At 38.7% G+C, this 27,817-nt stretch overlaps 1 protein-coding gene across 7 annotated transcripts in view; it reads right to left on the bottom strand.

Annotated features, from left to right (window-relative positions):
• Nucleotides 1–26,256, bottom strand: part of GOPC (golgi associated PDZ and coiled-coil motif containing) — a 47,276-nt gene extending 21,020 nt beyond the window's left edge. For 5 of the 7 annotated variants that reach the window (XM_023513326.1, XM_023513321.1, XM_023513328.1 and 2 more), the window contains exons 1-3: nucleotides 25,733–26,241; nucleotides 4,721–4,885; nucleotides 2,877–2,900 (exon numbers count right to left, since the gene is read on the bottom strand). In XM_023513326.1, coding sequence (XP_023369094.1) covers nucleotides 2,877–2,900; nucleotides 4,721–4,885; nucleotides 25,733–26,020 — 477 coding nt within the window. In that variant the 5' untranslated portion in view covers nucleotides 26,021–26,241. Of the gene's footprint in view, nucleotides 1–2,876; nucleotides 2,901–4,720; nucleotides 4,886–25,732 lie in introns of all 7 variants that reach the window. The other 2 variants (XM_003781622.3, XM_012806330.2) reach the window with 2 other exon arrangements.
• Nucleotides 26,257–27,817: the final 1,561 nt, after the last annotated feature.

The raw sequence follows: 27,817 nt of genomic DNA on the forward strand, positions 1-27,817 counted from the left end.
CAGGCGCCCGCCACAACGCCCGGCTATTTTTTGGTTGCAGCCGTCATTGTTTGGCGGGTCCGGGCTGGGGATTCGAACCCGCCACCTTAAGTGTATGTGGCTGGCGCCTTAGCCGGTTGAGCTATAGGCGCCGAGCCCACATTATCTTAAAAGCATAAAGTACAGTCTGTCTGTTTCTATAGATCAAGCATTACATGTACATCCCTTTAGGATCTAAGCAGTCAACCGAGACAAAGCAAGTACAAAATGAAAGGTACAACATCCTGCCTAACGGCAGGCAAATCTAAAACCAGACACACAAATTGTGGGGCCAAATAAAATCCTTCTGAGAGCTGCAAAAGGGCCCTAGCAGATATTTTAAATGTTGTATCAAGATAAAGAAAACCATCTATATAGTGCAAACATGCATTTATCCTGAATAGAATTGCTTGTACTGATTTAGTGACCTCAAGAATTCACAAGTCCTATGAAAATATGGTTATATTTGTTCAAGAGATGTAGAATAAATTATTCACTCATTATACAACCATGTCCCTTTATGAGGACTTAAACAAAAATTTACCTGAGCACCAAGAAAATTTGTTTCTCTTGGAAAAATGGCACTGTTTCTATCACATGGGCACCTGATTTAATTATTTCCCTTTTTGTTCTGGACTTTAGCAAACTTCTAGCAATTCATGGAATACATTTTTGTTACTCATTTGTCAGCTTTGGTCTACTGTTACTGAACATATTTATATATGAGACATATATATATTCAAATACAAGGCAGCAAGTACCATAATCCATATATAGCAACAAAAAATGTATACACATTTTAAGAAAGAAAAAAACTGTATTAAAATTGTAATGTTGAATATAAACCAATTAATAAAGAATGACAAGTCACATTTGAGTATCTTTTGTAATTGCAGAAGTCAAATGTAACTTGAGTATTAAATGTCAATATAGTTTTTCCCTTAAAATGTGTATAAATTTTTTGGCACGCTATGTATACACACATACACACAACATAAGCTAAAACTAATGACAATTACTAAATGCTAGATGGATCTATTACTTCTTTGATTAAAAATATTTGTTATATATGTGACAGACAAACAGAAGATTAGCAGGCCTTTTCAACTGAAAAAAATATAGCCATTAGAACGAAATTTCTAGATATTATTTTTAAGAGGATTTGAAAAATGAATAATCTATTAATAGAATCCACCTTTTACAAAAGCTTTGAAATTATTAAATCTTGCTTTATTTTGAATCTACTGAAAGAGCAGATACTAGTTACAAAAAGATACCAGAGTTAGGATAACAATTTTTTTTCTTTTCTTTTCTTTTTTTTTTTTTTTTTGAGATAGAGCCTCACTCTGTGGCCCAGTGTAGAGCGTAGTGGCACTCTGCAACCTCAAACTCCTGGGCTCAAGCAATCCTCCTATCTCAGGCTCCTGAGTCGCTGGAACTATAGGAGTGCATAACTGTGACTGGCTAATTTTTTTCTATTTTTGCTAGAGATGGGGTCTTGCTCTTGTTCAGGCTGGTCTTGAACTCCTGACCTCAAATAATCCGCCTGCCTCAGTCCCCTTGAGTGCTAGGATTACAAGCGTGAGCCACTGTTCCTGGCCACAAAAATGCTTTTAATGACATTTATTAAGGTTGATGCAGTTTCTGGAAAAGTATTCCTGGAAGACCAAGATTTCTCTGGCTTGTGAGCTAAATAAACTTTCTGTTGAAGATTAACTATTTTCAATTATTTTCATTTGTTATTTATATCCTATTAATGAAATCTGAGAAACATATTAAGCTACTACTTAATGGAGTTTTAATGATTCAAAACCCTAATGAATCTGACAAACTCCCAGGTCTGAAGTTAATGACGCAAATAAGAACAGGATTAAGACAACTAAAGTTAGTCATTTCTAAGTTTAAGGAAAAATTTTCATAATTAACCTGATTGTTATTAGGTAACCAAGGGGTTCATTTTATATTTATCAATAGATACCCAAAGAGTATCTTCAAAAGTAAAACTAAAAGACAATTCCAAACCTTACTATGTTGGGGTAGTTGGAAAAAAATTAAGAATTTATATATTGTTCTTTTCTAAAATAATTTCTGTTGGGTGGCGCCTGTGGCTCAAGGAGGAGGGCGCCGGCCCCATATATCAGAGGTGGTCTGGCCAAAAACAGCAAAAGTAAGTAAATAAATAAATAACTTCTATTAAAGCATTTCAAAATTAGGTTATTTCAAAGGCTACACAATTATTTTTTTTTTGTATGAAAGGTTTTATTGGTGGGGGAGGGAGGCTGTGGAGCAGCATTAAGGAAAAGAGAAAAGAGGGGAGAGTGGGAAGAGGAGAGAGAGAGGGAGAGTAGAGAAGGATGAGGGGGAGAAGGGGTAGAGAGAAGAGTAGAGCAGACAGGCAGGAGAGTGAAAAGAGAAGAGAGAGAAGACTGCTGAAAAGTTGCAACATGTGGTAGATGAAAAAATCAACATATACACTCTTTTTCTAGAAATTATTTCAAATAGTTAAGGGGTTAAAAATTAGGCGGCCTGCTTAATGTATCTTCAATACCCTTGAGAAAACCAATTGTTATTTTGAAGGAGCTGCTTCAGCAAGGTACAAGGCTCAGAAGTTGCCAAAAATTGATAGGCTCTGCAAATAATAGCTAGAAATCACAAACAAGAGAAAAATCTTTAACAACATGCAGTAAGAAAAGGGTAATGGGCTACCCACTGAACTTTGCAGGTATTTGCACACTAAAAAATTGCCATCATGAGCACCATTTTCAAATACAAAGAGTGTGACAACATGTAATATGCAAATAAACACTAAGAACACTTCAGCGTGACATATGAAAGCAAAACAGAGACAATATACTTACCAGCTCCTCCACAGAAGGGACAGACTTCAGATATAAGAAAAAAGTTTTATAATTAGAAAAGTATCAAACAAAGGAATTTATCTAGTGGTATAATTATTACAAGGAAAATTCTCACATGGTGAGTATTATTTGGATGACGTTCTTTGGAACATAAACATAATCTTTGAAATCTATAAATAATTCTAACTGTATAACATTAGATTAAAAACTTTTATCAAAATTAGTCAATGCAACTGGTTCAGTGTTCTTTTTATTAAAGTACTCTGTTTCAAATCTAATGTTAAAATTTCAGGTAAATTCTTTTCTAGTATAAATGTACACCATTTCTTGATATTAATTATTGAATAGCTCAAAGCAGCAGTTATGATCTGACTTTTGTTCTGGTTAAGTAAAACACTTAATTGGGCTTTAGGAAAACATAAATATTTATTTAAATTCTAACATGTCAGTATTAGAAACAAATTAACCAAATGAAATGAACTAAAAACAAGTAAAACTTAAAAATATATTATTCTCATCACATCACCATCATTTCATGTCCTGCCTCTGCCAAGCTATTATACAACTGTCTTATTTATTACTGTGTCCCTATATTGTTAACGAACCACCTGGCACATAGTATACACTCAAAACATATGAGGTTAAATTGAGTGTTAAAATTTTTTTTCCTATAGGAACAATCTATGTTGATTAAGGGGACAGCAGTTAATTACGGTAAATTCATACAATAAAACAATATGCAGATATTACAAAATATACGGTGGCAGTAAAAGTGTTCATTAAGAGCAAAAGAAAGAATATGCTTCTGGTTGGCACTCAATTCCATTTTCTACTTCTTCCTGATTAACAGAGCTCCCATTTGACTTGAGGTGGCCATGTGACCAACCAAGAGACTGACATGCAGCTAGGGACAACCAGTGAGATGGTGGCAAGAAAGTAATGAGGAGGATTTCATAAAAAGTCCTCTCCAGAAGGGAACACAGCTAGGAAGCACCTTGTCTGCCCTTCCCTCGGAGTCCTTCTTCCTACTTGGAAGGCAGACAGGAAATCCCGAGGATGAAAATCAAGAGCTAACAATGGTAGAAGGAATTTCTTTTTTTATTTTTCTTGAGACAGAGTCTCACTTTGTCGCCCCAGTAGAAGGCCATGGCATCACAGCTCACAGCAACCTCAGATTCTTGGGCTCAACTGATTCTCTTGCCTCAGCCTCCTGAATAGCTGGGACTGCAGGCACCTGCCATAATGCCTGACACACCCAGATAGAGTTGGGGTCTAGCTCTAGCTCAGCCTGGTCTCAAACCTGTGAACTCAGGTGATCCGCCCTCCTTGGCCTCCAGAATGCTGGGATTACAGACATAAGATACCGTGCCTGGCCTGGTAGAAGTAATCTACATCCCTAGTATCTGTGGAACTACCACATCACTTCTGGACAACCTGTCTCAGGATTATTTTAAGAGAAAAATAACTGCTTTCAAGAATAATCCCAACGTTACTTGGATTTCTGTTATATGCAGCTGATCCTGATACAGTAATCCTGATATAGCAGGGTAAACAAATTATTGTTATAATCACAAATGTCTTTTAAATATATCTATTCACATATTCTTAAATAGAAGAAAAATTCTCTTCTAACTATCACTGGTTTTTGATGTTATCACTGGTTATCTCTAGGTGACAAGACTGTGGATGATCTTAATGATCACAAAAACTCTGCAGTTCTTACATATTCTAGATTTCCCACAATGAGCACACACTACATTTCATAATTTAAGCCCCTCATTAAAAATTGTTCTCCTCACTCTCTAAAATATATGCAAGTGCATGTCAATCTCTAAACTACTTACCAATTTTGCCTTAATGGTACCAGAGTCAACACTTTGGCCAGTTTTGGCATGAAGCTGGAGCTGAATAGAGTGCAACTGTAAAAGCTGATCATGCACTTCTTTCTCCAATACAACTTTCTCCGCTTGGGTCTCTGTCAGTTCAGATTTCAGATCCACCAACTGTGCCTTAAAAACATCAACAAAAAACATTAAGTATGCCTAACTTTTTCTTTATTTAATGATTATTATTCAAGAATGATAATTCAGGCTCAGCACTTGTAGTTCAAGCGGCTAAGGCATCAGCCACATACACCAGAGCTGGCAAATTTGAATCCAGCCTGGGTCTGCCAAACAACAATGACAACTACAACCAAAAAATATAGCCAGGCGTTGTGGCGGGCGCCTGTAGTCCCAGTTACTTGGGAGGCTGAGGCAAGAGAATCACTTAAGCCCAGGAGCTGGAGGTTGCTGTGAGCTGTGACACAACAGCACTCTACTCAGGGTGACAGCTTGAGGTTGTGTCTCAAAAAAAAAAAAAAAAGAATGATAATTCAGAGACTATCTTTTTTTTTCCTTTCTTTCTTTTCTTTTCTTTTCTTTTTTCTGAGACAGAGTTTTGTTCTGTCATTGAAGCTAGAATGCTGTTGTATGATCATAGCTCACTGCAGCCTCGAATTCCTGGACTCCAGCAATGTTCCTACCCCAGCCTCCCAAGAAGCTGGGATTATGAGCCCATGTCACCACACCAAGCTTATTTTTTTATTTGAGAAAAAATTAGAGAAAAGGTCTTGATCTTGTTTAGCTGGTAGTGACTATTTTCGAAAAGGATACATGAAGACTAGAAGCATATTATCTGAATCAAGTATGTCATCTATCTAAACCAGGGGTTCTCAACCTTCCTAATGCTGCGACCCTTTAATACAGTTCCTGTGGGTCTCGACCCACGGGTTGAGAACTGCTGATCTAAACTAACATAAAATCATTAGTGTGAGACATTTCAGTGGCAAGAGAGCTCCACTCTAAACAGAAAGCTCCAATAAGACAGAGTGCTACTTCCATTTTACTTTGCCTACTTTAAGAAGGCTTTTCACTGTTACACCTTTATCTCCAAAGCTCATGAAAATATACGTACTAGAATGGAAAGGCTCATCACCTAGTACAGACAATATGTGCTCTGATGGATCACTAAGATTAAGTAAGTGTAAGTGGTGTTCTGCCTTTCTCTCAGAGGGCACTAGCCTCAGTTTACCTCATCACTATCTAGTAGAAGCATTTTTCAGTGCTAACTTATAGTCTTCTAAAGATCAGAGTTGACTGTTAGTTTTCAGTTATGGTGTAGCGAACAACTCTTCAAGACCATTCAGACCACTCAGTCATTCAATTGAATAGTCTAAAGTTTCTTACTTTTGCGCAACTGATACATTGTGCGTAGGATATGTCTGTCCCTTATGTTTTTGGTTTTCCCAACTAGCCAGTATACTGAAGACTAGTACAGTGTCTTTGTTTCCTAAGCAAACCAACATGGTTTTACATCTACAGGGCTTTAGAAGCATGTACAGGGCTTTAGAATGATGCCAGCACAATGAGAAAAAAAACTGTAGATAATACTCTAACAATTACACATAATTTCTGTAGGCCTTTGACAAGCTTTCATATCAACTGAAGTGATAAGTATGCATGTGAACCAATAACCGCGATAAAAGGCAAATTACAGATAAACCTAACTGACCCCATCCCAAGGAATTCCAAGGAAAGGAAGGTTTAAAGAAGGTGAGCGAAAAGATTCAGACTGAAAATAAGTTTAGAAGGGACTTGAATGAAAAGGAAACAGAAAGCAGTAACAAAATCTAGAAATGGGAAGACTAGTATGGTACTCATTAAATAAACACACTACAGTTAAAGAGTCAGAGAGAGACTAAACACATCTTTGGTGAATTCTCTGGTTACAGACAGGGATCAGAGGCTTAGAATGTACCACCATGACCCAACGCACCAACTGTACCCAACAGTACCTAAACGATGCTCGATAAGTGTCTGTGAAGCTGAAATGAATTCTAACACTAGCCCTGTAATTCTGGATAAAACCTTCTGACTCCATTCAAATTTCTTCAATTTTAAAATAGGGGTAATATCCATGGAGTTGACTATTCTCATAAAATTGTTAATCTTACATATGTAAGCACTTATTAGAATATGAAAATGTTATTATCAAGGAGATTAGACCTAAGGGATCAAGTATTGACAGAATGGACCAGAGTGGAGAGGAGAGGTAAGGCTGGATATAATAGGGTGATAAACCAGAACTGGTAATTAACAGGAAATTACTGTATGTTCTCAATGGCATTTTTGTTTTCATTTTTATACACAGCCTCTATTAAAATACAATGCAATACCATAAAACTCAAGTGCACAACTTAGTCAGTTTCAGTGCATTCATAGAGTACTGCAACCGTAATCACTATACAATTTTGAAGTAGTTCCTTTCAGTAACATTTTAGCAGCATACATGCAAGTAAGGAGGTGAAGACAAGAACGCTACCACAATACCCTATGTGTAGCTTTCTAAAGGACACGTTATCCTTTAGATTAACTTTGTAAATGGAAATAAAGGATTTTACAATACTGAAAAGAAACTGTTAGCAATAACTAGTTACAGTGTGGCCCAGGACAGTGGATGTCCGGTGGAAGATCAGGTCAATAATAATTTTGACAACAGTGAAGCCAATGATGGAAACAGTAAGATACGAAGATAGCTCATGTAGACATAAGGGAAGAAAGGAAGACAAATTTAAAATCTAGACATTCTTATTTTTGTGTCAATGGTGACATAATCAGTAAGAACTTTTCCACTGAATACTGAAAATAAAGAAACCAGTGACAAGTTGAAACTTAGGACGCGGATGGTGCCTGTGGCTCAAAAGGATAGGGCACAGGACCCTTATGCCAGAGGTGGTGGGTTCAAACTCAAATCCTTTTCTTTTACATGCTTAAACGACAAATGTTTTAACATAAGTTTAGGAGACTTCCACATAGGGGACCCGCAGTAAGCATGCGTCTCTTTCCTAGTTTCATAGTTTGAGGCTCCCTCTTCCGTCCTAAAAGTGAACTGTGTAAAACCATGGCCTCTCACTGTAACCAGAGCTGTTGTTTTGAAATCTCCCTCCTATGAATGTATCTCTCCTCCACCTTTAATAAAAACTTTCACTTCCCTTCAAACTTCCTGTTTCTTCCCTGAACAACTGAGATTCTACTTCTAGCAGTGTTTATTTAGAATTGGACTCTTCTTTTCTCAAAGTAGTTTTTGTTGGAAATTTCTGAAATTCTTAAAGTACATTTCAGTTATTTCTAATGTGCTGGCAGTTTCTTAGTGTGACCCAAGGTCTGTTTTTCATTCACCTGCAACCTAAAAGCAGGGTTGCCTGTTGTTCTCAGATCCACTCCTGAAGTTTCTCACTCAAAGTGGTTCTCTCCCTTTGGAATTTGTTGGTGATTTCTTAGTTTCTAGGCTCCCCTGTCTATTCCTTCTGCAACATGAAACATTTAAATGGATCCTGCTACCCTGATCTACCCATGTCTAGGGTTTCAGAACTGCAATAGGGCTTGGAGAACACAGAGTCTATAATTATGACCATTAATACTGAGATCATGAAACCAAGGCCCATCAAGGCTGCTTTTGTTTCCAGGGCTATTCAGCCAGTCAGTGGCAAAACAGCATTTGAACTCAATTCTGTCCCCCAGGACAGGGAAGCAGAAATATATCAAGCAGGTAGCCATAAGGAAAAATTCATCTCTACAGCTCCAGCACATACGTTTAACTTAACAATATTCAGACCACCTGCCTACTGTAGGCCAGCCATACATACTCCATACATTATCTCTATCATACTCTCCAACTTTTAACAGTTATGAAAACTGGGAGTCAGGATTTAAACAACTTGCCCAAAACCACACAGCCCTAAGAGACTCAAAACCAGCTTGACCATAAATAAAGTCTGGGCATCTTTTGCCTCACCGTCTTACCTAGATCATACAATAACACATGAAGAGAGTTAAAAACAGCTGATTTTAACCGTACTTAAATTTTCAAGTAATATATTATTTTTAAAAATCTTTAAAAAAACAGTTAAAGAGTACATTACATATAGGCTTCACCCGGTAAACATTTTTTTTTTTACTTTCTTAACATTTGATCGTATGTGTAAAAGTTCACTTGCAGAAAAAAATGAAATAAAACTGACCATCAAGACTTTATTTCCCTAGATGTGTCATTAAGGATAAAACTAAGCCTTAAGACTATTGTCTCCACTTTAAAAAGTCATTAAATCAATCACTGGGGAGATTTTCTAAGGCAATGATTTTCAAAATGTATTCCCACATCAATAGTTATAAGATAGATGAAAATTCAGGGCATACTACACAAAGTAGGAATGAAGTATTCCCAGAAATAGAAAAGAGAGATTGAGAGGCAGTTTACCTACATAACATTACAGGATTATCATCAACATTCATTTTTATTTAATAAAATCGTTACTGTTCTTATTTCTCATCTCATAGTCTTTCAAAACTTCCAAACTTTCAGCAAGATAATTCCTTCCTAACATAATTCTGAACTACTGGGTTCCGTTCTCTGGCACCAAATCAAAGTAATTTTTTTTTTTATTAAGAGTTTCTTATTAACCCACTTTGTCTACAGTCCAGACCTTAATCTTCTACATTTAAAACCATCTGAAAGTATATAACAGCTACACTTTCTTCTTTCTTTTTTTTTAATTAAATGATAGCTGTGTACATTAAGGCAATCATGGGGTACAGTGTAGTGTTTTCATATACAATTTGAAATATTTTCATCAAGCTGGTTAACATAGACTTTATGATATTTACTTAGTTATTGTGTTAAGACATTTATACTCTACTTTTAGAAAGATTCACTTGTACCCTTGTAAGACAAACCATAGAGGTGATCTTTCCAATCACCCTCCCTCCACCCATCCGCCCTTCTCCCCTCCCCTCCCCCTCCCCATATTCTTGGGCTATAATTAGGTTATAGCTTTCATATAGTTTTATAATAGCGATGTGTACATTGGATACTTTTTCTTCCATTCTTGTGATACTTTGCTAAGAAGAACATTTTCCAGTTCCATCCATGTAAACATGAAGGAGGCACTTTCTTCTTTCTAAACAGGGTAGTTTTTATTTCCTTAAACTGGCTTATGGATAAAAAACAATTATTTTACCTTAAGCATCCCTCAAAAGCTCCATGTTTGGGGGGGGTCATACTAAGATAAGAAGTTAGTAAGAATCAAGTTGAGCAGCAGGAAAATTGGATCCTACTCACTTGTAAGTTTCAGCATGCCAGATAGCCCACCCTTTTGGTAAAATTTTAGAAGGTCCAATATGTAAACATAAAAAAACCTGATAAACATCTTTGTTTCGCAAATTAAAAAACTGAGGCCAAAGAGATTACACAAGGTGTTCCCAATTATAAATTGCGTAGGATTAAAACTAAGACCTCTCACATCATATGTAACTCTGGCGACAGGAAAAATTGTGAGGAAGCAGTCTACAAGCTACAAATCTCAGAACTAGACCAAGTGCCATCTCAGCAAGTGATTCTGAACCCTTTCTCCCCAACACCCTCCATACCTCCGACACACACCTGGACAGGCACTAGAACTTGGGAGTGTAAGCAGGCTGAATATACATAGACACACACACAGGCATGGGAATGGGCACAGACCCAGGCACAGACAAGCATCCGTGCAAAAGCACACGTCCTGCAAAAGCATACATCCTGCGAGTTGTTTAGCAATCCCAAAGAAAATCATTGACACTAAATAGAAAGTTAACTGTAATGAGCTATATAGCACAGAAAGCTCCCAATCAGATGTAAATGTGATCTCTCATCTACTTCTAATTGTTTTATGGTATGTTTTAAAGTATCTGTACAGGCTGGACTATAATATTAGCACTTTGGGAGGCCGAGGCAGGAGTATTGATTGAAGCGAGGGGTTCAAGACCAACCTAAGCAAGAGAGAGACCTCATCTCTTCAAAAAAAAATACAAAAATTAGCTAGGTATGGTGGCATGCGCCTATAGTCCCAGATAGTGAGAGGCTGAGGCATGACAATATGTGAGCCCAGGTATCTGAAGTTACAGTGAGCTACAATGACACCACAGCACTATCTAGCCCAGGTAACAGAGTGAGAACCTGTCTCCAAAAAAAAAAAAGGGTACAAAAAGTGATTACTTCATCATGCTACTTAGAGTGAGTACAGATTGGAATTTAACTCTCTGGCAATTTTCCATTTAATGCCAGCATCTAAAATTGATCATCTATACCCACCTATTTTTCAAAAAGCTTTAAAAGTCATATAGTTTTATAAAACAAAAATATAAAAATAAAACTCATATAGAGATGGCAGGATGATATCACTATAAAAATACTAATGTATTATAGTTTACTGAATACTATATTAAACTTAATGCTAAGTTTCTAATTAGTAAGAGTTTTCTAATTAATAAATAATCTTTACAGATTTTTTTTTTTTTGAGACAGAGCCTCAAGCTATCCCCCTGGGTAGAGTGCCATGGCATCACAGCTCAAAGCAACCTCCAACTCCTGGGCTCAAGCAAGTCTCCTGCCTCAGCCTCCCAAGTAGCTAGGACTACAGGCACCCGCCACAACGCCTGGCTATTTTTTGGTTGCAGCCATCATTGTGGTTTGGCGGGCCCGGGCTGGGGATTCGAACCCACCACCTTAGGTGTATGTGGCTGGCGCCTTAGCCGCTTGAGCCACAGGCACCGAGCACCTTTACAGATTATTTAATTCTTCTCTCATTAAAGGAAGCAATGCCATTTTATCTGGCAAGAACTATATTTTCTCCTGGAACTAAATCTGTAAAAGAATGCATCATGGGGATTCTTATATAAAGGACCCTGAACTACCTGACAGACAGCAGAGGCAGAACCATTCTACAAGTTCTTTCCTCCTATGACAAAAATCAAGGGGACAGCGTAAGGAATGTTACGAGTAACGAAAGCATTTTGATCCACTCCTTGTCTTTTCTTATAGATCTTCAAGATACCATTTAATTTAACCTATTCACTTTGTAAAGAATCTTCACCTCTTTTTAATTTTCTTCCCATGCCTGAGGTAGATAACTGTTTTCCCCACTATTACAGAAAGCCAGGTTTTGGTGAGAAGAGAAATAGCATGAGACATTAACAAATGGAAGAACCGACCATGCTCGGGGCTGAGAAGAAGAAACATTGTTAAAATGTCCATACTTCCCAAAGCAATCTATAGATATAACGCAATCCCCATTAAAATACCCATGTCTTAAAGATATTGAAAAAATAATTCTATCTTTTTTATGGAATCAGAAAAAACTCTGAATAGCTACTGTACTTCTACAAAGTAAGAACAAATGGAGAGGCATCACCTCATTAGACTTCAGATTATACTACAAGTCTACAGTGATCAAAACAGCAAGGTATCGGCATAAAAATGGACACACAGATCTACGGAACAGAACTGAGAACCTATAGGGGAAACCAGCCTCATACCACTATCTGATCTTCAATAAGCCAAATAAAAGCATACACTAGGGAAAAGAATCCCTATTTAATAAATGGTGGTGGAAGAACTGGTTAGCCATACATAAAAGACTGAAACTGAACCCACACCTCTCACCACTTACAAAAATCAACTCACACTGGATAAAAGGTTTAAATCTAAGACACAAAAATAAAAACAAATAAAAAAAATCAAGAAGAAAGTGTGGGGAAAACTTTACAACATTGGCCTTGGGAAAGAATTCATGAAGAAGACACCACTGACAATTATAGCAACACCAAAAATAAATAAATAAGACCTGATCAAGCTTAAAAGCTTCTGCACAGCCAAGAATACAATCAACAAAGCAATAGGCAACCATCAGAATGGGAGAAGATATTCGCATGTTACAAATTTCACAGAGGACTAAAAACCAAAATTTACAAAGAACTCAAACAGATCAACAAGAAAAGAGCAAACGGTTCTATTAATCAAGAAACGTAAACAGAATCTTTTCCCAAGAGGAAAGATGAATGGCCAACAAATACATGAATATACATTCCCTGTCCGTAAGCCATCAGAAAAATGCAAATCAAGGCTCAGTGCCTGTAGCACAGTGGTTATGGTGCTAGCCACATACACCGAAGTTGGCAGGTTCAAAACCAGCCCGGGCCAGCTAAAACAACGACAACTGTAACAAAAAATAGCCAGGCGTTGTGGCAGGCACCTAACCCCAGTAAGAACAGACCACATCCTCACAAAGTCCCAAAGCTGCAGATACTAGTGTGAGCACAGTGAGAAGGGAACACTTATGCCCTGGTGTTGGGATTGCAAACTAAGACAGCCTCTTTGGAAAGAAGCATGGAGAATCCTCAAAGAGGTAAAAGTAGACCTTACATTTGATCCCACAAGAAAAAACATCATTTTATCATAAGGGCCTCTGAATTTGAATGCTTATAGCAGCTCAATTCATAATCGCAAAGATGTGGAAACAACCCAAGGCCAGTCAACCCAGGAATGGATTAATAAACTGTGGTATACATATACCATGGAATTCTAATCCACCATAAAAAGGATGGAGACTTGTACCTTTTGTTTTTACCTAAACGAATGTGAAGAATATATGTATCTCAAAAATGGAAAAGCAAGCATCCCCTGTACTAATACTGTGTTGAAACTGGTAGATGAACAACTACGAGCCCACATGAGAGAAAAAACAATTAAAGAATGGGGAAGGGGGGTGGGTTTGGTAGGTTCCCACTTAATGGGTATAATGTGGGGGTGTATGGCACACTACCTGGCTGAAGGACTCAATTACAACTTGGACTTTACCTTACAAGAGCAAACAATGTAACCTAATCATATATACCCTCATATTAATCTGAAATTTTTTAAAAAGCACTGCATATCACACATATACACTCATGGTTACAGAAAGCCAATGAGTCCTATTCTAAAACACAAAACTATGACCAAACAGAAAACATATTCAAAGGTCAAATTTTAAAACTTCTGCCATCCCTTAAGAAAGGAAATACTATTCCTTCTCATTGCAAGTCAGCTCTTAAAGCAGTCTGCTCCTCTGGTATATATATAAAAGTTCTGATAGGGAAATCAGATAGGGAACTCTACTTATTCACTCCAATGGTATATATATAAAAGTTCTGATAGGGAAATCAGATAGGGAACTCTACTTATTCACTCCAATTTTTCTATCCAACTATAATGACCACTAATTCCACCTGTTATTATTTTTCCCCAAAGAAATAATGTTCTGCGGTCTAGACAAGCAAACATAATCTTCACAATAATCCCTTGACAGATACACTTTTTAAGGAAAGTGAAGTACAGAGAGGTTAACTTACTTCTTCAAGGTTATTAAAAAGCCAGTAAACCAGGCACAGTGGTGCAAACCTGTAATCCTTACTACTCAGGAGACTCAGGCAGGAGGATTGCTTGAGCCCATGTGTTAGAGGCTACACTGAGCTATGACCATACCTGTGTATGCCACTATCCTCCAGGCTGGCTAATAGTAAAACCTCATGTCTTAAAAAAAAAAAAGTGTATGCGTGTGTGTGTGTGTGTATATATATATATATATGATATATATTTATAAATGTAATAAGCTGTATGAAAGAAACTAAAAGAAGAGAATTTGCAGGGTGGAGGGGGCTGTATAGCTTTCCCTCTAGGAGGAGTTTCGGTTATTATTGAAGCAACAATTCCCAAGATCTATGGGACCAACTCAGTGGGTCTAGAAGGTCAAAACTATTTTCATAATAATAAAACATTTTTTGTTGTTGTTGTTGAGACAAAGTTCTACCCTATGCCCTGAGCAGAGTGCAATGATGTCACAACGCACAGCAACCTCAGACTTGGGCTGTGGGCATCCTGCTGCCTCAGCCTCCAAAGCTGCTGGGATTATAGGTGCTCGCTACATCTGGTGCCAGCTGGGTTTTTCATTGTTTTCATGAGTCGGGGTCTCATTCTTGCTCACACATGTCTTGAACTCCTGAACTCATGCAATCCTCCTGTCTCAGCCTCCCACAGAGCTGGGATTATAGGCATGAGCCACCTCGCCTGGCAGTAAAACATTATTTGTCTTTTTCACTATGTTGAGATTTGTGGTAAAGATACAAAAGTAATGATGAGCAAAATGCTGGCATTTTAGTACAAGTCAATGCAGGGGTACCAAACTGTGCTGGTCACTGTCATGCACTTGGAATTTACAAAAGAAGTTTATTTAAGAATATCCTTCACAGGCTCAGCACCTGTAGCTCAGTGGCTAAGGCGCCAGCCACATACACCGGAGCTGGGGGGTTTGAATCTGGCCCGGGCCTGCCAAACAACAATGACAACTACAACCAAAAAATAGCTGGGTGTTATGGCGGGTACCTGTAGTCCCAGCTATATGGGAGGCTGAGGCAAGAGAATCACTTAAGCCCAAGAATGTGAAGTTGCTGTGAGCTGTGTGACCACAGCACTCTACCCAGGGCAACAGCTTTAGAACTCTGTCCCGTCCCCCCCCCCAAAAAAGAATATCCTTCATGGACCAGTAGAAAATATTAATTTTTAAAAGTCCTGATCCTTGAGTACACGTCTTTTTAACATTCTATGGAATGGAATGGGAAGTATGCATAGAACATTTATGTTGCAGACCAAGCACTCATGCAATTGCTTTAGTTGCAAGCTAAACATGTTTTTGTGTAGAGCACCATTTCAGTTTGAAAGAAGAACTATTGTTATTTGAATTAAAATACTTGGCAAACATGTTTGTTCTTGAGAATCAAAACAGTGAACATGATGCTTCAGGAAAACAACTGATGACATTTGTTGCCAAAGATAAAAATTTACTTGCAAGTGAAAATGAGAACGTTGGAAAACCTGAATCCATAGTCATAAGCTTGACAGCTTCCCACCGTTTAAAGATTTTTCAATTGAGACTTGTGTTACTAACTTATGCGAATTTTTTATATTATGAGATGTGTCAACATTTGTAAGATTTTCATAACTGGGCAACCCATTTCAAAATGACCAATGGATGATGTTATTATGAAATCAAGCTTGAGTAAAGATCCATTCAAAGTGCTGGGCAGACTAAAGCATTTTAATGTAATATTATATAAAAACTTCATTTACACAGTTTCAGACTCCATGCTACAACGGACATTTAAGAAATTCCCTATTGTCAACTTTTACTATCAAAAAGAATGTCCACAACTGTCTGAAAAGGCAATTAAAATATTTCTCCTTTATCTAACTACAGATCTCTGTGAGATCACATATTCTTCCTACTGTTTAACCAAAACAACATAACACAACAGACTAAATACAAAAGCAGATGTGAGAATTCAGCTATCTTCTATTAAGACAGCCATTGCCATGATTTAAAAATATATAAAACAATGCTATTCTTTCCAGTAATTATTTTCATCTTGACCGTAGGTATTTTTTTAATTAAAATATTTATATTACCATGTAATAGGTTTATTGTTGCTATGTTTAAGTGATCTAACAAACATTTAAAGTTTTATCTGTTTTAATTTCTAATACAAGAAATACTAGTACATATAATTCACATAACAAAAGCTCACTAGAGACCTCAAAATTTATGTAAGCCTGTAAAGGGGTCCTGAAACAAAAAAGTCATCAGAGAACTTGGCCAGAGAGGTTCTGAAAGGAGGCCCATGTAGAAGGCTTTAAAGTGTATTTTTTTTTTTTGAGCTGTCCCCCTGGGTAGAGTGCTGTGGCATCACAGCTCACAGCAACCTCCAACTCCTGGGCTCAAGCAAGTCTCCCGCCTCAGCCTCCCAAGTAGCTGGGGCCACAGGCGCCCGCCACAACGCCCGGCCATTTTTTGGTTGCAGCCGTCATTGTTGTTTGGCAGGCCCGAGCTGGATTCGAACCCGCCACCTTAGGTGTACATGGCTGGCACCTTAGCCACCTGAGCCACAGGTGCCGAGCCTAAAGTGTATCTTTTAAAGTACTTTGCTGTGAACCTCAAACTGAAGTTTCAAATAATATACAATGTTTCCACTTTAACTCAGAGAACTTACGTGCTTGCTATATGATTAAACTAGAAATAGGATGGGGAGGATAATCAATCTACCCAGTATTTTAGGAATGTCAAAGTACATGAAATTCATACTATGATGTTTAAAGTTATTTATAATCAGTTTCAATTTTTCCTCAAAAAAAAGAATATCATGAAATACTAACTCACAAATTATAGTCTTGTGAATTACATACCCAGGGAATAAATGAACCTGCAGATCTGTCCTTTAACAATGTGGCAGGCACTATGTTAGACACCATGGGTATAGAATCAACAAGACAAACATCACCCCAGCACTCATAAAACTTACATTACAGAATGAATGTTGGTAATCTTTAAAGGTTCGAGGCACAAACTAGAGATATTTCAAAAAATTCGCTCGGCGCCTGTGGCTCAAGCAGCTAAGGCACCAGCCACATACACCTGAGCTGGCGGGTTTGAATCCAGCCCAAGCCTGCCAAACAACAATGACAACTGCAACCAAAAAATAGCCAGGCGTTGTGGTGGGCGCTTGTAGTCCCAGCTACTAGGGAGGCTGAAGCAGGAGAATCATTTAGGCCCAGGATTTGGAGGTTGCTGTGAGCTGTGATTCCAACACTCTACCCAGGGTAATAACTAAGACAGCTCTGTCTCAAAAAAAAAAAAAAAAAAAAATTTATTCAAATAAATATTTATTGAGTGCTTACTATATACCATAATTCGGGACAAAGAGATGAATAAGACATAAATTCTGCCCTAAGAAGATCACTGTCTATTAGAAAGAGATAATAATATATTTCCAATTACGATGGAAAGCATGGTGAGCAGTAGCAGTATTAGAGAGGTATGTGTGATGGTGAAGAAGGATGGGCATTCCCTGAGTGTTGAAAGGAGATCTGCTAATACATGGAGTGGGAAAAAGAAAAGTCTGAGACGTGAAAACCACTGACAGGTGAGATAGGGATGTAAGCAGGTCAGAAAGGTTGGTATTTAATACTGAGTTCCAAATGTCTCATCTTAAACAGAGATGTAATTACAGAATTACAATTCTGTAATCCACTTCTAAGGCAATCCCATACCTAGACTCAACAGAAATTACACAGCACTCAACGTGGCTTCAGAGTAATGAGGGAAGAAACAAACCCCTCATCCCAACTCCTAGAAATCAAAATGGGTTCACAAAGAGATAATGCCACTCTCTAAGTCAGTTTTCACAAAGCATCTGACACTTCAGAGTATTTCACCTAAAACATAATTCAGACCCTCAAACGTTTTGTTTCAGAGGTAGAGGTAAGTGGCAACCACTAATTACAGTACAGCATAACAAAATCCAAACAGTACAAGTGAGGTCAAAGCCTTAGACAGCCTCTGCCTACGGAGCAGAAAGGCATGGGCTGAGGAGGCCTCTACAGAGATGATGACGCAAGCAGAGTTTTGAAACATGAGTGGGTGTCTGATACCATGGACAAAGGGGACAGAGAAGGCACTACACACAGAAGCCTATGCCGGGAAAGAGCTCGGCCTGTTTACAACTGCATACAGACTAGGAGGGGTTTGTTTGTCTGTTTGTTTGCTTGTTTTTTGAGGCCAAAGCAGCTAAGAAAAAGTGAAAAGAGATAAAAACAGCCTGGGCACCAATCACCATGGGGAATTTTAGCCAGTATCTTTCCCACCAGACCTGCTCCCATTGAATTCCTTACTTTGGTGAATAGTCATGTATTAACTTCCTAGGGCTGTCATAACAAATTATCACAAACTAGACAGCTCAAAACAATCAAAGTTTTTTCTCTCACAGTTCAGGACACCAGAAGCCTGAAATCAAGGTGCTTGCAGGGCTGGTTCCTTCTAACTCCAATAGAAAAACTGTCCCATGCCACTCTGCTAGCTTTGTGTGGCTGCTGGCAATCTCTGGCATTCCTCGGCTTGTGGATGTAGCATTTGAATCTCTGCTTCCATTTTCATATAGCCTTTTCTCTGTGTGTTTTTTCTGTCTCCTATTGGTACATTCTCACCAGATGTAAGGCCCACTCTAATCTATTACCGTCTTATCGCCACCTTCATTTACATTAATTGCATCTGTAAAGATGCCACTTCTAAATAAGGTCACATTCTGAGGTTCTGGGCAGACATGAATTGGGGGAACAACACTATTCAACCCATTAAACGTATTAACCAATACATTTCCCAAACAAATGTCCTGTTATCCTTTATTCTTCTTCTTGCTTATTTTTTGCATCTACATAATTATCAAATCCTGTTGATTCTACTTCCTTAATTTTCAATTTATCTCTTCTTCTGTATACCCATTACCATTTTCATTTCAATAACACTCTTGCTTATATAATAAATTCCTTTGCTACCATGCTGGATGAATCCAGTTATTATTACTCTCATCACTGTCCCTAAAACAGGCTAAGTATTGCCAGAGAAAGTCACACAACAAGACAGACTGGTTGCACCACGAATTTATGATAACTAACCCCAAAAAGGTCCTCAATAATTCCTGGCAGTCCTTTTGTTTGGCCGGCCAACTGGCTCTCCCACTCTTCCACAACTATTTAAGCCTCTTCTACTTTCTATAAGCTCTTACTATCACCTACGTTTAGCAACTGACCTGGGCTCTTGTTTCACAGGGGGAAAAAAGCCACCACACAAAAACTCCCACAACCTCCCACTATCTAGTTGTCGTTTCGTCTTCCTTCTAATACATGCCCCTCTCAAGCAGTACTTTGGATTCCATTGTCATTCACAATCTTACTGAATTAATTACCCTTCTCTTTTCTATAATACTCAGTCTTTCCCTCAACTAGATGCTTCTCTCTGACTTATAAACATATTCAAGTTTATTTTTTCATTTAAAAACAAAATGAAAACAATACTTCCCTTAAATCTACTATCTCCCTTCTAACTACTATCCAGCCACACTCACTCTGTCTTCCCACTTTACATCCCACCTCTGCCATCCCCAACAAGATATAAATGTGTATCAGTCCTGACTTCTCTAGCTCTGTAGCCTTGAGCCTCTTACTATAAAATAAGAATAACCATACTAAGAAATCTATCTTATGGAGAACTATCAGATAAATTAATACATAGAAAGACTTAGGACAGAGCCTGGCTCACAGTAACTGACCAATACTGATTGGCAACACAGTCATTGCTAATAAAATTGTACATCCAACTATCTATCCAGGCAGCCAGCCACACAAGATGGACATCTTGGAATCATCCCAAATCCCCTCATCCTTCCAATCTAATCCATCTCTAAACTTTGTCGATTTCTACCTCTCCAGTCTCTCTTGTTCACTTTCCTCCATCTCTACTCTTACTCCACACTATCATTACCTCACATGGATAATTTTAAGAACCTTCTAAATGATTCCCTGCCTTTCATTTTTGTGATTCTCCCCAACTTTCTCCATACCATAGTCAAAGTGAACTATTCTAACTTCACTGAGGTTACCAACTGGTTTAAGATACTTCCCATTGTTATGAAAAAACGTCAAATCTATTTTGTGGCCCATCAAAGGGCCAGTGTGAAATGGTCCCTCCCTGCCTGTTCAAACTCATTTTGCTTCTCTCTTCTTTTGCCCTCTGCTCTCTCCTAACACATACCAACATTCTTTCGGCTCTTCAAACACACTATGCCGGGGTCATCATAGGTGCATTCCGCTTCCTACTCCCTGTAGTACAGTACTGAATATTAATATTTCTGTTAGCCTAATTATGTCCTATTCATACATAATGTCTTTAGATAACTTTCTTAGGGAAGTCTTCCTTGACACCCAAGACAAGGAAGACTTACTTACTACTTACTTACTACTTTTATATATCTTCCTAGTAAGTAAGGAAGACTTACTTACTACTTTTATATACCTTTCATTATTCTCATCAAAGTTGCAATTTCTCATTTACATGACTATTCTCCCAGCAAATTTCTCTAATAGAACTGAAGTTTCATAATAGCAATGGCTATGTCTTCATTATATCCCAACTGCCTGACACAGCACCTGGCACATGAGTGTTCATGAGGATACACTAGATCAATATTGAACTTCAATGTTATGAAACAGTCTGTCTAAAAACAGGACAGATTTAAAGCAGCACAAGGACAAGTACATCACCAGTTCATTATCAATGTGGCTCTAAATCAAAGTAAAAAGTTCCTCTACCAATGGTTGTAACCAACAGATCACTTTAAGGAGACATTAATTCAGCTACTGCCGAAAGAAAGGAAGGAGTGTTAGAAGGTGTATTGTTGTGCTGTTATTTTAAAGAAGAAGTGAACAGGTGTAACACTGTATTTCAAGGCAGAGAGGTCAATTTTCTAAAACACTGGTTCACAACTTTTGGTCTACTACAACATACCCACTGCTGCTATTGCTTCTACTACTACCTCTGACTTAAAAAGAACAGGCTGAGGCACAAAATATTATTTAAAGAGTTTACTTGAGCCAAAATGAGAAAAGGGTGATCAGGACACCCATTGCCTCAGGAAATGTTTTGGCAGCCTATATTACAAGCAGGTTTTTAAAGGTAAAGGGGAACAAAGGGTGGGCTGATACAAAGTTGTCTGTATCACTGGTTTACCGGGATAACATTGATTAGCAATTGGCTATACATTGTTGAACTACAGATTATGGCACCTAGAGTATGGAATTTTATAACCATCTAGTGTCAGTCTAAAGACTAGTGTCAATCTAAAGGCCACATAGCAGGTGGCTCCAAGAGATAATAGCTCAAGGGGGAGTGACATGACTGCCCTTTCATTCTAAAGTCTCTTTTGGCCTGTCAGTTTAAAGGAACTCACATTCTTTAGATAAAGTTTCTTTTCTTCTTTTTTCTCCCCATCCTACTACTATTATCCCAACCAATGCCTGTAACTCCAGCACAGCCATCACCAGGTGACTCACCATGGCAGATATTTTCAAGTAGGTGAGAAGTAAAGAAAAATATAATTTGAAATGGCACCACCTCGAAGTATTCTGACAGTCGCCACCATTCCCTTCCCCTTAGATAGGACTCTTCTGAAAGGCACTTGTGGCAAGAAGCAGTCACATGGATGTCATCTATATATAATTTTAAAATGTAATTTATAATTCTAAAAAGCTCAATAGAACTACCATGTGATCCAGTGATCCCACAACTGGGTATACATACACATGTATCAAAAAAAAAAAATCAATATGTCAAGTAATATCTGTAGTTCCATGTTTATTGCAGCACTATTCGAAATACCCAAGAGATGGAACCAACCTAAGTGTCCACAAGTGATGAACGGATAAGGAAATGTGGTGTATATATGGAATACTAGTCAGTCGTAAAGGGGAATGAAATCCTGTCATTTACAGCAACAAGGATGAGCCTGGAGGACAATATGGTAAATGAAATAAGCCAGGCCCAGAAAGAGAAAGACTGCACGTTCTCACTCAGATATGAACGCCAAATAGGTTGATCTCGGAGAAGCAGAAAGTAGAATAGTGGTTTGCAGAAGTGGGAAAGGGGGAAGAGAGGAGTAGGGAGAGATCGGTTACAGATGAAAATTTCAGCTGGATAGATGAAAATTTCAGCAGGCTAAGTTCTGGTGTTCTACAGCACTGTAAGGCGATGACAGTTAACAGTTTGTTGTATATTTTCAAATAGCTAAAAGAGAAGATTCTGAATTGTTTCTAAGACAAAGAAATGATAAATATTAGTGACAGATATGCTAATTACTATGATATGATCATTACACATTGTATACATTGTATTGAAATATTACACCATACCTCATAAATATGTACAATTATTGCATCAATTAAAAATAACAAAAAAGGCCCCAATAGTGCTTTCAAATTTTTAAAAATGAAATATGTGATTTTTTTTGTTTTGAGCAGCAGCAAAACAGTTTTCCTAACTACTAGTTTAATATTAAACATGGTGTTACCTACACAGGGACTGAACAGAAAAAGGGGCAGGCAATGTCGAGGGATACCGAAGACCAATTTAAATTCACTATAAATTACCCACACTGGAGGTATCTATGCCTTGACTACAAAAAAAAAAAAACTTATTATGGTAACATCTCTCTAAAACCATGGCACTTTGCCACACATTTTTTCTATCCAACAGTAAGTGGCCTCAAATATATGCCTTAATATCCATATAATTAAAACAATAGAGCTAATGCAATTTTCTTACTAAGGAATAAAACGGGAGAGAAACTATAGAATTTTTTCCTAAAAAATCAAGATATCAGAAGATTGATAATGGTATATGGAACAACCCCTAAAATTCTTCAGATGGTACAGCAGCAGTTCTTTAAATAGCAGCGGTGACAATGCAACCTCCTTCCACAGCAATACACAACTGACTCCATGAAAACTTTAGAAGCTGCTAAATGTGTAAAGATTGACACCAAAGACTGACAAGTCAACTGTAACTGAAAAAACACACAAGGAAAAAAAAAATTAAGCTTTGTCTCTCCCTCCCCATCTTCTAAGATTTTTAAACCAAGGCTTTCAAGCATGTTGAAAAACACGCTCACGTTGTGACAGCATTTCTTGTTCTGAAAAATAGTGTAACCTCCTAAACCAGGATGTGGACTCCAACTAGGTAATAACAATTTCTGTGAACATACACAATTTATTACAACTCTGAACCATTCACCTAAAATATTTAAAGACAAAAACAATTGACTACCACCTCCCACTCAAAGAATGATCCTCTCCCCAAATTTAGCTTGTATCTCTGACATCAAAAAACATCAATGTCTAAAGTTTCCTTAGATCAGTTAAAAAATATATAAGGTATTGTTTAATTTGGAAAAAAGGTGTTTATCCCCAATAGATACTTGCAGTTGTAAAAGACACCAACGGTCTTAAGTCGTGAGACCGTTAGCCGGTTTTCTGCTGCTTATAACAGAATACCTGAAACTGGGTAGTTTATTTTACAAAGGAACTTATTTCTTAAAATTATGAAGTTGAAGAAGTCCAGAGTCAAGAAGCCATATCTGGTGAGAGCTGCCTTGTTAATGGAACTCTGTGCAAGGGGAGTAAATGTGCTAAGATACTTTGTTAGGTCTCTCTTTCTCTTCTTACAAAGCCACCAGTTCCACTCACATGATAATCCATTAATCCAAATGGATTAATCTACTCACCAACCACTTCTTAAAGGCCCCACACTGGGGATCCAATAATTTCAATAGAGCTACACTAGGATTTAAGTTTCTAACACATGAAATTTGGGGGGAGGGTACACATTCAAACCATAGCATGTGGCAAAAACTAATTTTGATCTTAATTGTTTAATGCTATTTCTAAAAACTATCAAATGCAATTTCCTCACCTAAAAAAAACTGTTACCTTTTAGAAATTATCATTAATCAAAAAATTTAGAGACATTTTCAGTTATATACAGTAAGAAGTTTTTACTTTGCTGTCAGCATTTTCATTCCAAACTTTTCAAAAAGGATGAAAGAAATTAAAAAGTCCTTTCTATGAACAGCCACAAAATCTTGGATATGTAAACCTATACTAATCAAAGATTAATTATACCACATTTTTATTCTAATTAATAGGAGAGAAAGCATGCTGACCACTAAAGAAAAGATGCACATCTGACATTCCTATTGGATCTGACATTCCTATTGGTTTGGATACAATGGCCAATTACAACTTGTAGCAATAATTATTTCTTTGGGGCTGGCACCTGTAGCTCAAGTAGCTAAGGCGTCAGCCACATACACCAGAGCTGGTGGGTCTGAATCCAGCTGGGGCCTGCTAAACAACAACGACAACAACTACAACCAAAACATAGCCAGGCGTTGTGGTAGGCGCCTGTAGTCCCAGCTACTCGGAGGCTGAGGCAAGAGAATCACTTAAGCACAAGAGTTGGAGTTTGCTGTGAGTTGTGATGCCACAGCTCTCTACCCAGGGTGACAGCGTGAGGCTCTGTCTCAAAAAACAAAAAACAAAAACAAACAAACGAAATAATAATTTCTTTGGAAACCCAGTGTTCAAACAGCTTCCCAAGTCACTGATTATCCACTTTTTATCTACTTTAAAATGAGAGATCCATTCCCTAAAATTGCCTACTTAGAAAGTGCTCTTTATGCAATAATGTTAATCTACCATGATATTTAAATATTGTAATAATGCCCTAATTTAATTTTCTGCACAATGTGGTAGAATTTTGTTTGGACTCACCACCACTCCACCCTCACCCATACCCAGAATTAAAGAGTAAGGCAAATGATATTTTACATGCTCTCAAAAATAAATTCAGACTCTGGGAAACACAGTGAAGTACAAACACACAAAACCTCAACGTCAGAAGTCACTTGAATAATTGCAGCCACTACAGGTAATTTAAGGACTGTAATTTAAGGACTAACTGTGGATGTAAACCAAGAAAGGCAGAGAGACGAGCTTATGTATCCCATCTAATTTTCCTAAGAGCTTTGATCAGATTCCTCTAAATAGTTCATGCCTGTCTCTGTGCAATAGAGACGCTGGCCCGAAATAGTCACAAAAATAATCAGGAGTGTTATCTATCTGAAAATACACAAATCTGGTTTATCAATGGGAAAGTAGATCTGCAAAACTCATATGTTAAAAGGTGGGCTACGGTATTTCCATGACAGAATCATTGTTAGGTTTGCTAATGTAACGCATACAAAGAAGGCTAGTGCAATTAGTTTGTTTCCTCCTCAGTGAGAAAGATACTAGGAAGGTGGATGACAGGACCCCGGAGACCCACACGTCGGTCTACACCCTCTTTTCTCTCGCAACCTCAACTCACTCCTTTCCTTCGCACACATACACACGCACCCTCCCATCACATTTAAAGCCCAGATGCCCCAGTGAGCAGTTTCTAGGGTAGTTTCACCGGTGCGTTAAATGGGATCTGACACCACCGGGCAGCCTGGGGTTGAATGCCACCCGCGTCAGCGCCCACGCCTCACCTCTAGCTTATGGTTGATCTGGGACACAGTCTGGGCTTTATGGCAAAGCTGTGCAAAGCAGGAGCTCAGACTGGTCATCTTCTGTCGTCCCTCATAAGTGATGTCCGCCTGGTCCGGATCGATCTCGCCTAGGAGCAGATCTACATCCACGAAGGCCTTGTCGAACTCCTTCTCCAGCACCTCCAGCCACCGGAACATGGACACCCCGCCGGGGGAGACCCCCACGGCACAGGAGGCGCCCCCTGGGCCCCCTCCGGCTCCTGCCGGGCATGGGCCGCCTGCCGACATGGCGCCGTCTAGGGCCTCCCCCGACTGCAGCTGACCCTCGCCGCCCACCTGGCGCGAGGGGAACTGCTGGAATTGCGGGGACCCCACCGCGCGCACGCACGCTTAGTCTGTCCCTCCTTTCCCCTCGCGCAGCTAACGCCGGCAGTACGGCTCCAGAGTGCAGCAGTAGCGAGGTACAGGCGGCAGATGCGGCGGTACACGGAAGGCTCGGGCCGTCCCACTTCCCGGCCCGCCCCCGTTGCGCATGCGTGGCTAAGAGCTGGACTGACGTAGCCAGGAGGGAAGAAGTGGGCGGGGTCAGGAAGCGACCTTGGCCTATGAGGGGCCTCTACTTGGAGCCGGCCTGTCAGCGGCCATATTGAGAACTGGCAAACAGCGTTCTTGGGTACCTGAGAAAGGGCGGCGCGTGCTCTCTGCTTCCAAGTTGGAAAGGCTGTAGGAAGAGAAAGATGTCCACGTCGCAGAAAGAAAGGGTTTCCACAAGTTTGACTTCACAGTAGGCGGAAGCTGTTCTAAAGTCTTCCTGGAAGGTTGCTGCGGTGGCGTTCTGGGGCAGGGAAGGGAAAGCGAGGAAGGGCGGTGTGAGCATGCGCAATAGCCACGTTGTACCTTTTCATTCCAGTTCCTGCTTAGGGTGGGATGGATAGGCACACTGGCTGTTCTTGGTAAACCAGACCATAAATTACAGGTAGAAACTGTCTAACGCCTCTCGTTGAAATGGTTGCGTTAATAGAGAAATTTTTGTCTTGTGATTAAGAGTTAGGTAGGCCTGGGTACATGTATTACACTTCTGTCACATACTTAGTTGTTCCACTTTAGGTTTAGTATTTCACCGGGACTCCTAGTTTCTAAAATTTACTTCACTCCATAATAAAATGCTTAGCATTGGTGCTTAGCACATGATATTCCAAAGGTAGTCATGTGTCACTTAAGAGGGAGAAAGGGAGATATGAACAAGGCAGTTTCATCAGAGTGTATTTACATAAACATAGTATGACCTAGTATACACCTAAGCTGTAAGTGCTCCTCGGCTACATACTTGTATAATGGTACAGTCCTGAATACTGTAGTAACTGTAACACAGTGGTTAAGTGTTTGTGTAACTAAACTAAACAGAGAAAAGGTACAGTAACCAGATGGTATTATAATCTTAAGAGACCACCATCATATGTGGTCATTGAGAAATAATTAAAAGGTACAATTATTATGAGCATTGAAAATGTCCTCTTGAGACATTTCAGAATAACAAAATTATAAGGCTTCATATATTTATAAATATATTGAATGCAGAGCCCTCTTGAGGCATTGAGGATGCAAAAATGAGACATGACCCTTACTCAAACTGAGATAGGCTAGTGAGGCTGTTAACCCTCACAACTACAACTTTATATTTGAATTTTAGGGTGCCTTCCAAAGTGTTCAGCAACTGCCGCTGTCTGGCATTTTGCCTACACACTCAACACCCTTGCAATTTAAGAGTAGCCAGTGCTAGAAAGAGAAACCAGTGAGAGTAGGATGGAAGTAACTGTAACTCCTGTATTGCCTAGAGAAATACTTTGGCTGAGTAAAAAGTCTTCTGTGGTATACTCTTGGGACAGACCCTTCACCGATGTAATACCAATGATAAGCAAGAAGTCACAACTTTGGTTTGCACTCGGGGTATTGCAGGGACAGATTGCTTAATATCAAACAATAAAGTCCTTTGGCTTCAGTAAGCTTTGCTAAGCAAAACTAACCATGAGCTCATTGTCTTGAGCTTAAATAAGGACCTTCATACTAGTTTTAGTACACAAATAA

The sequence above is a fragment of the Otolemur garnettii genome, unplaced genomic scaffold (genome assembly GCF_000181295.1).
Source record: "Otolemur garnettii isolate 467f Iridium unplaced genomic scaffold, OtoGar3 scaffold00002, whole genome shotgun sequence".
Classification (NCBI taxonomy): Eukaryota; Metazoa; Chordata; class Mammalia; order Primates; family Galagidae; genus Otolemur; species Otolemur garnettii.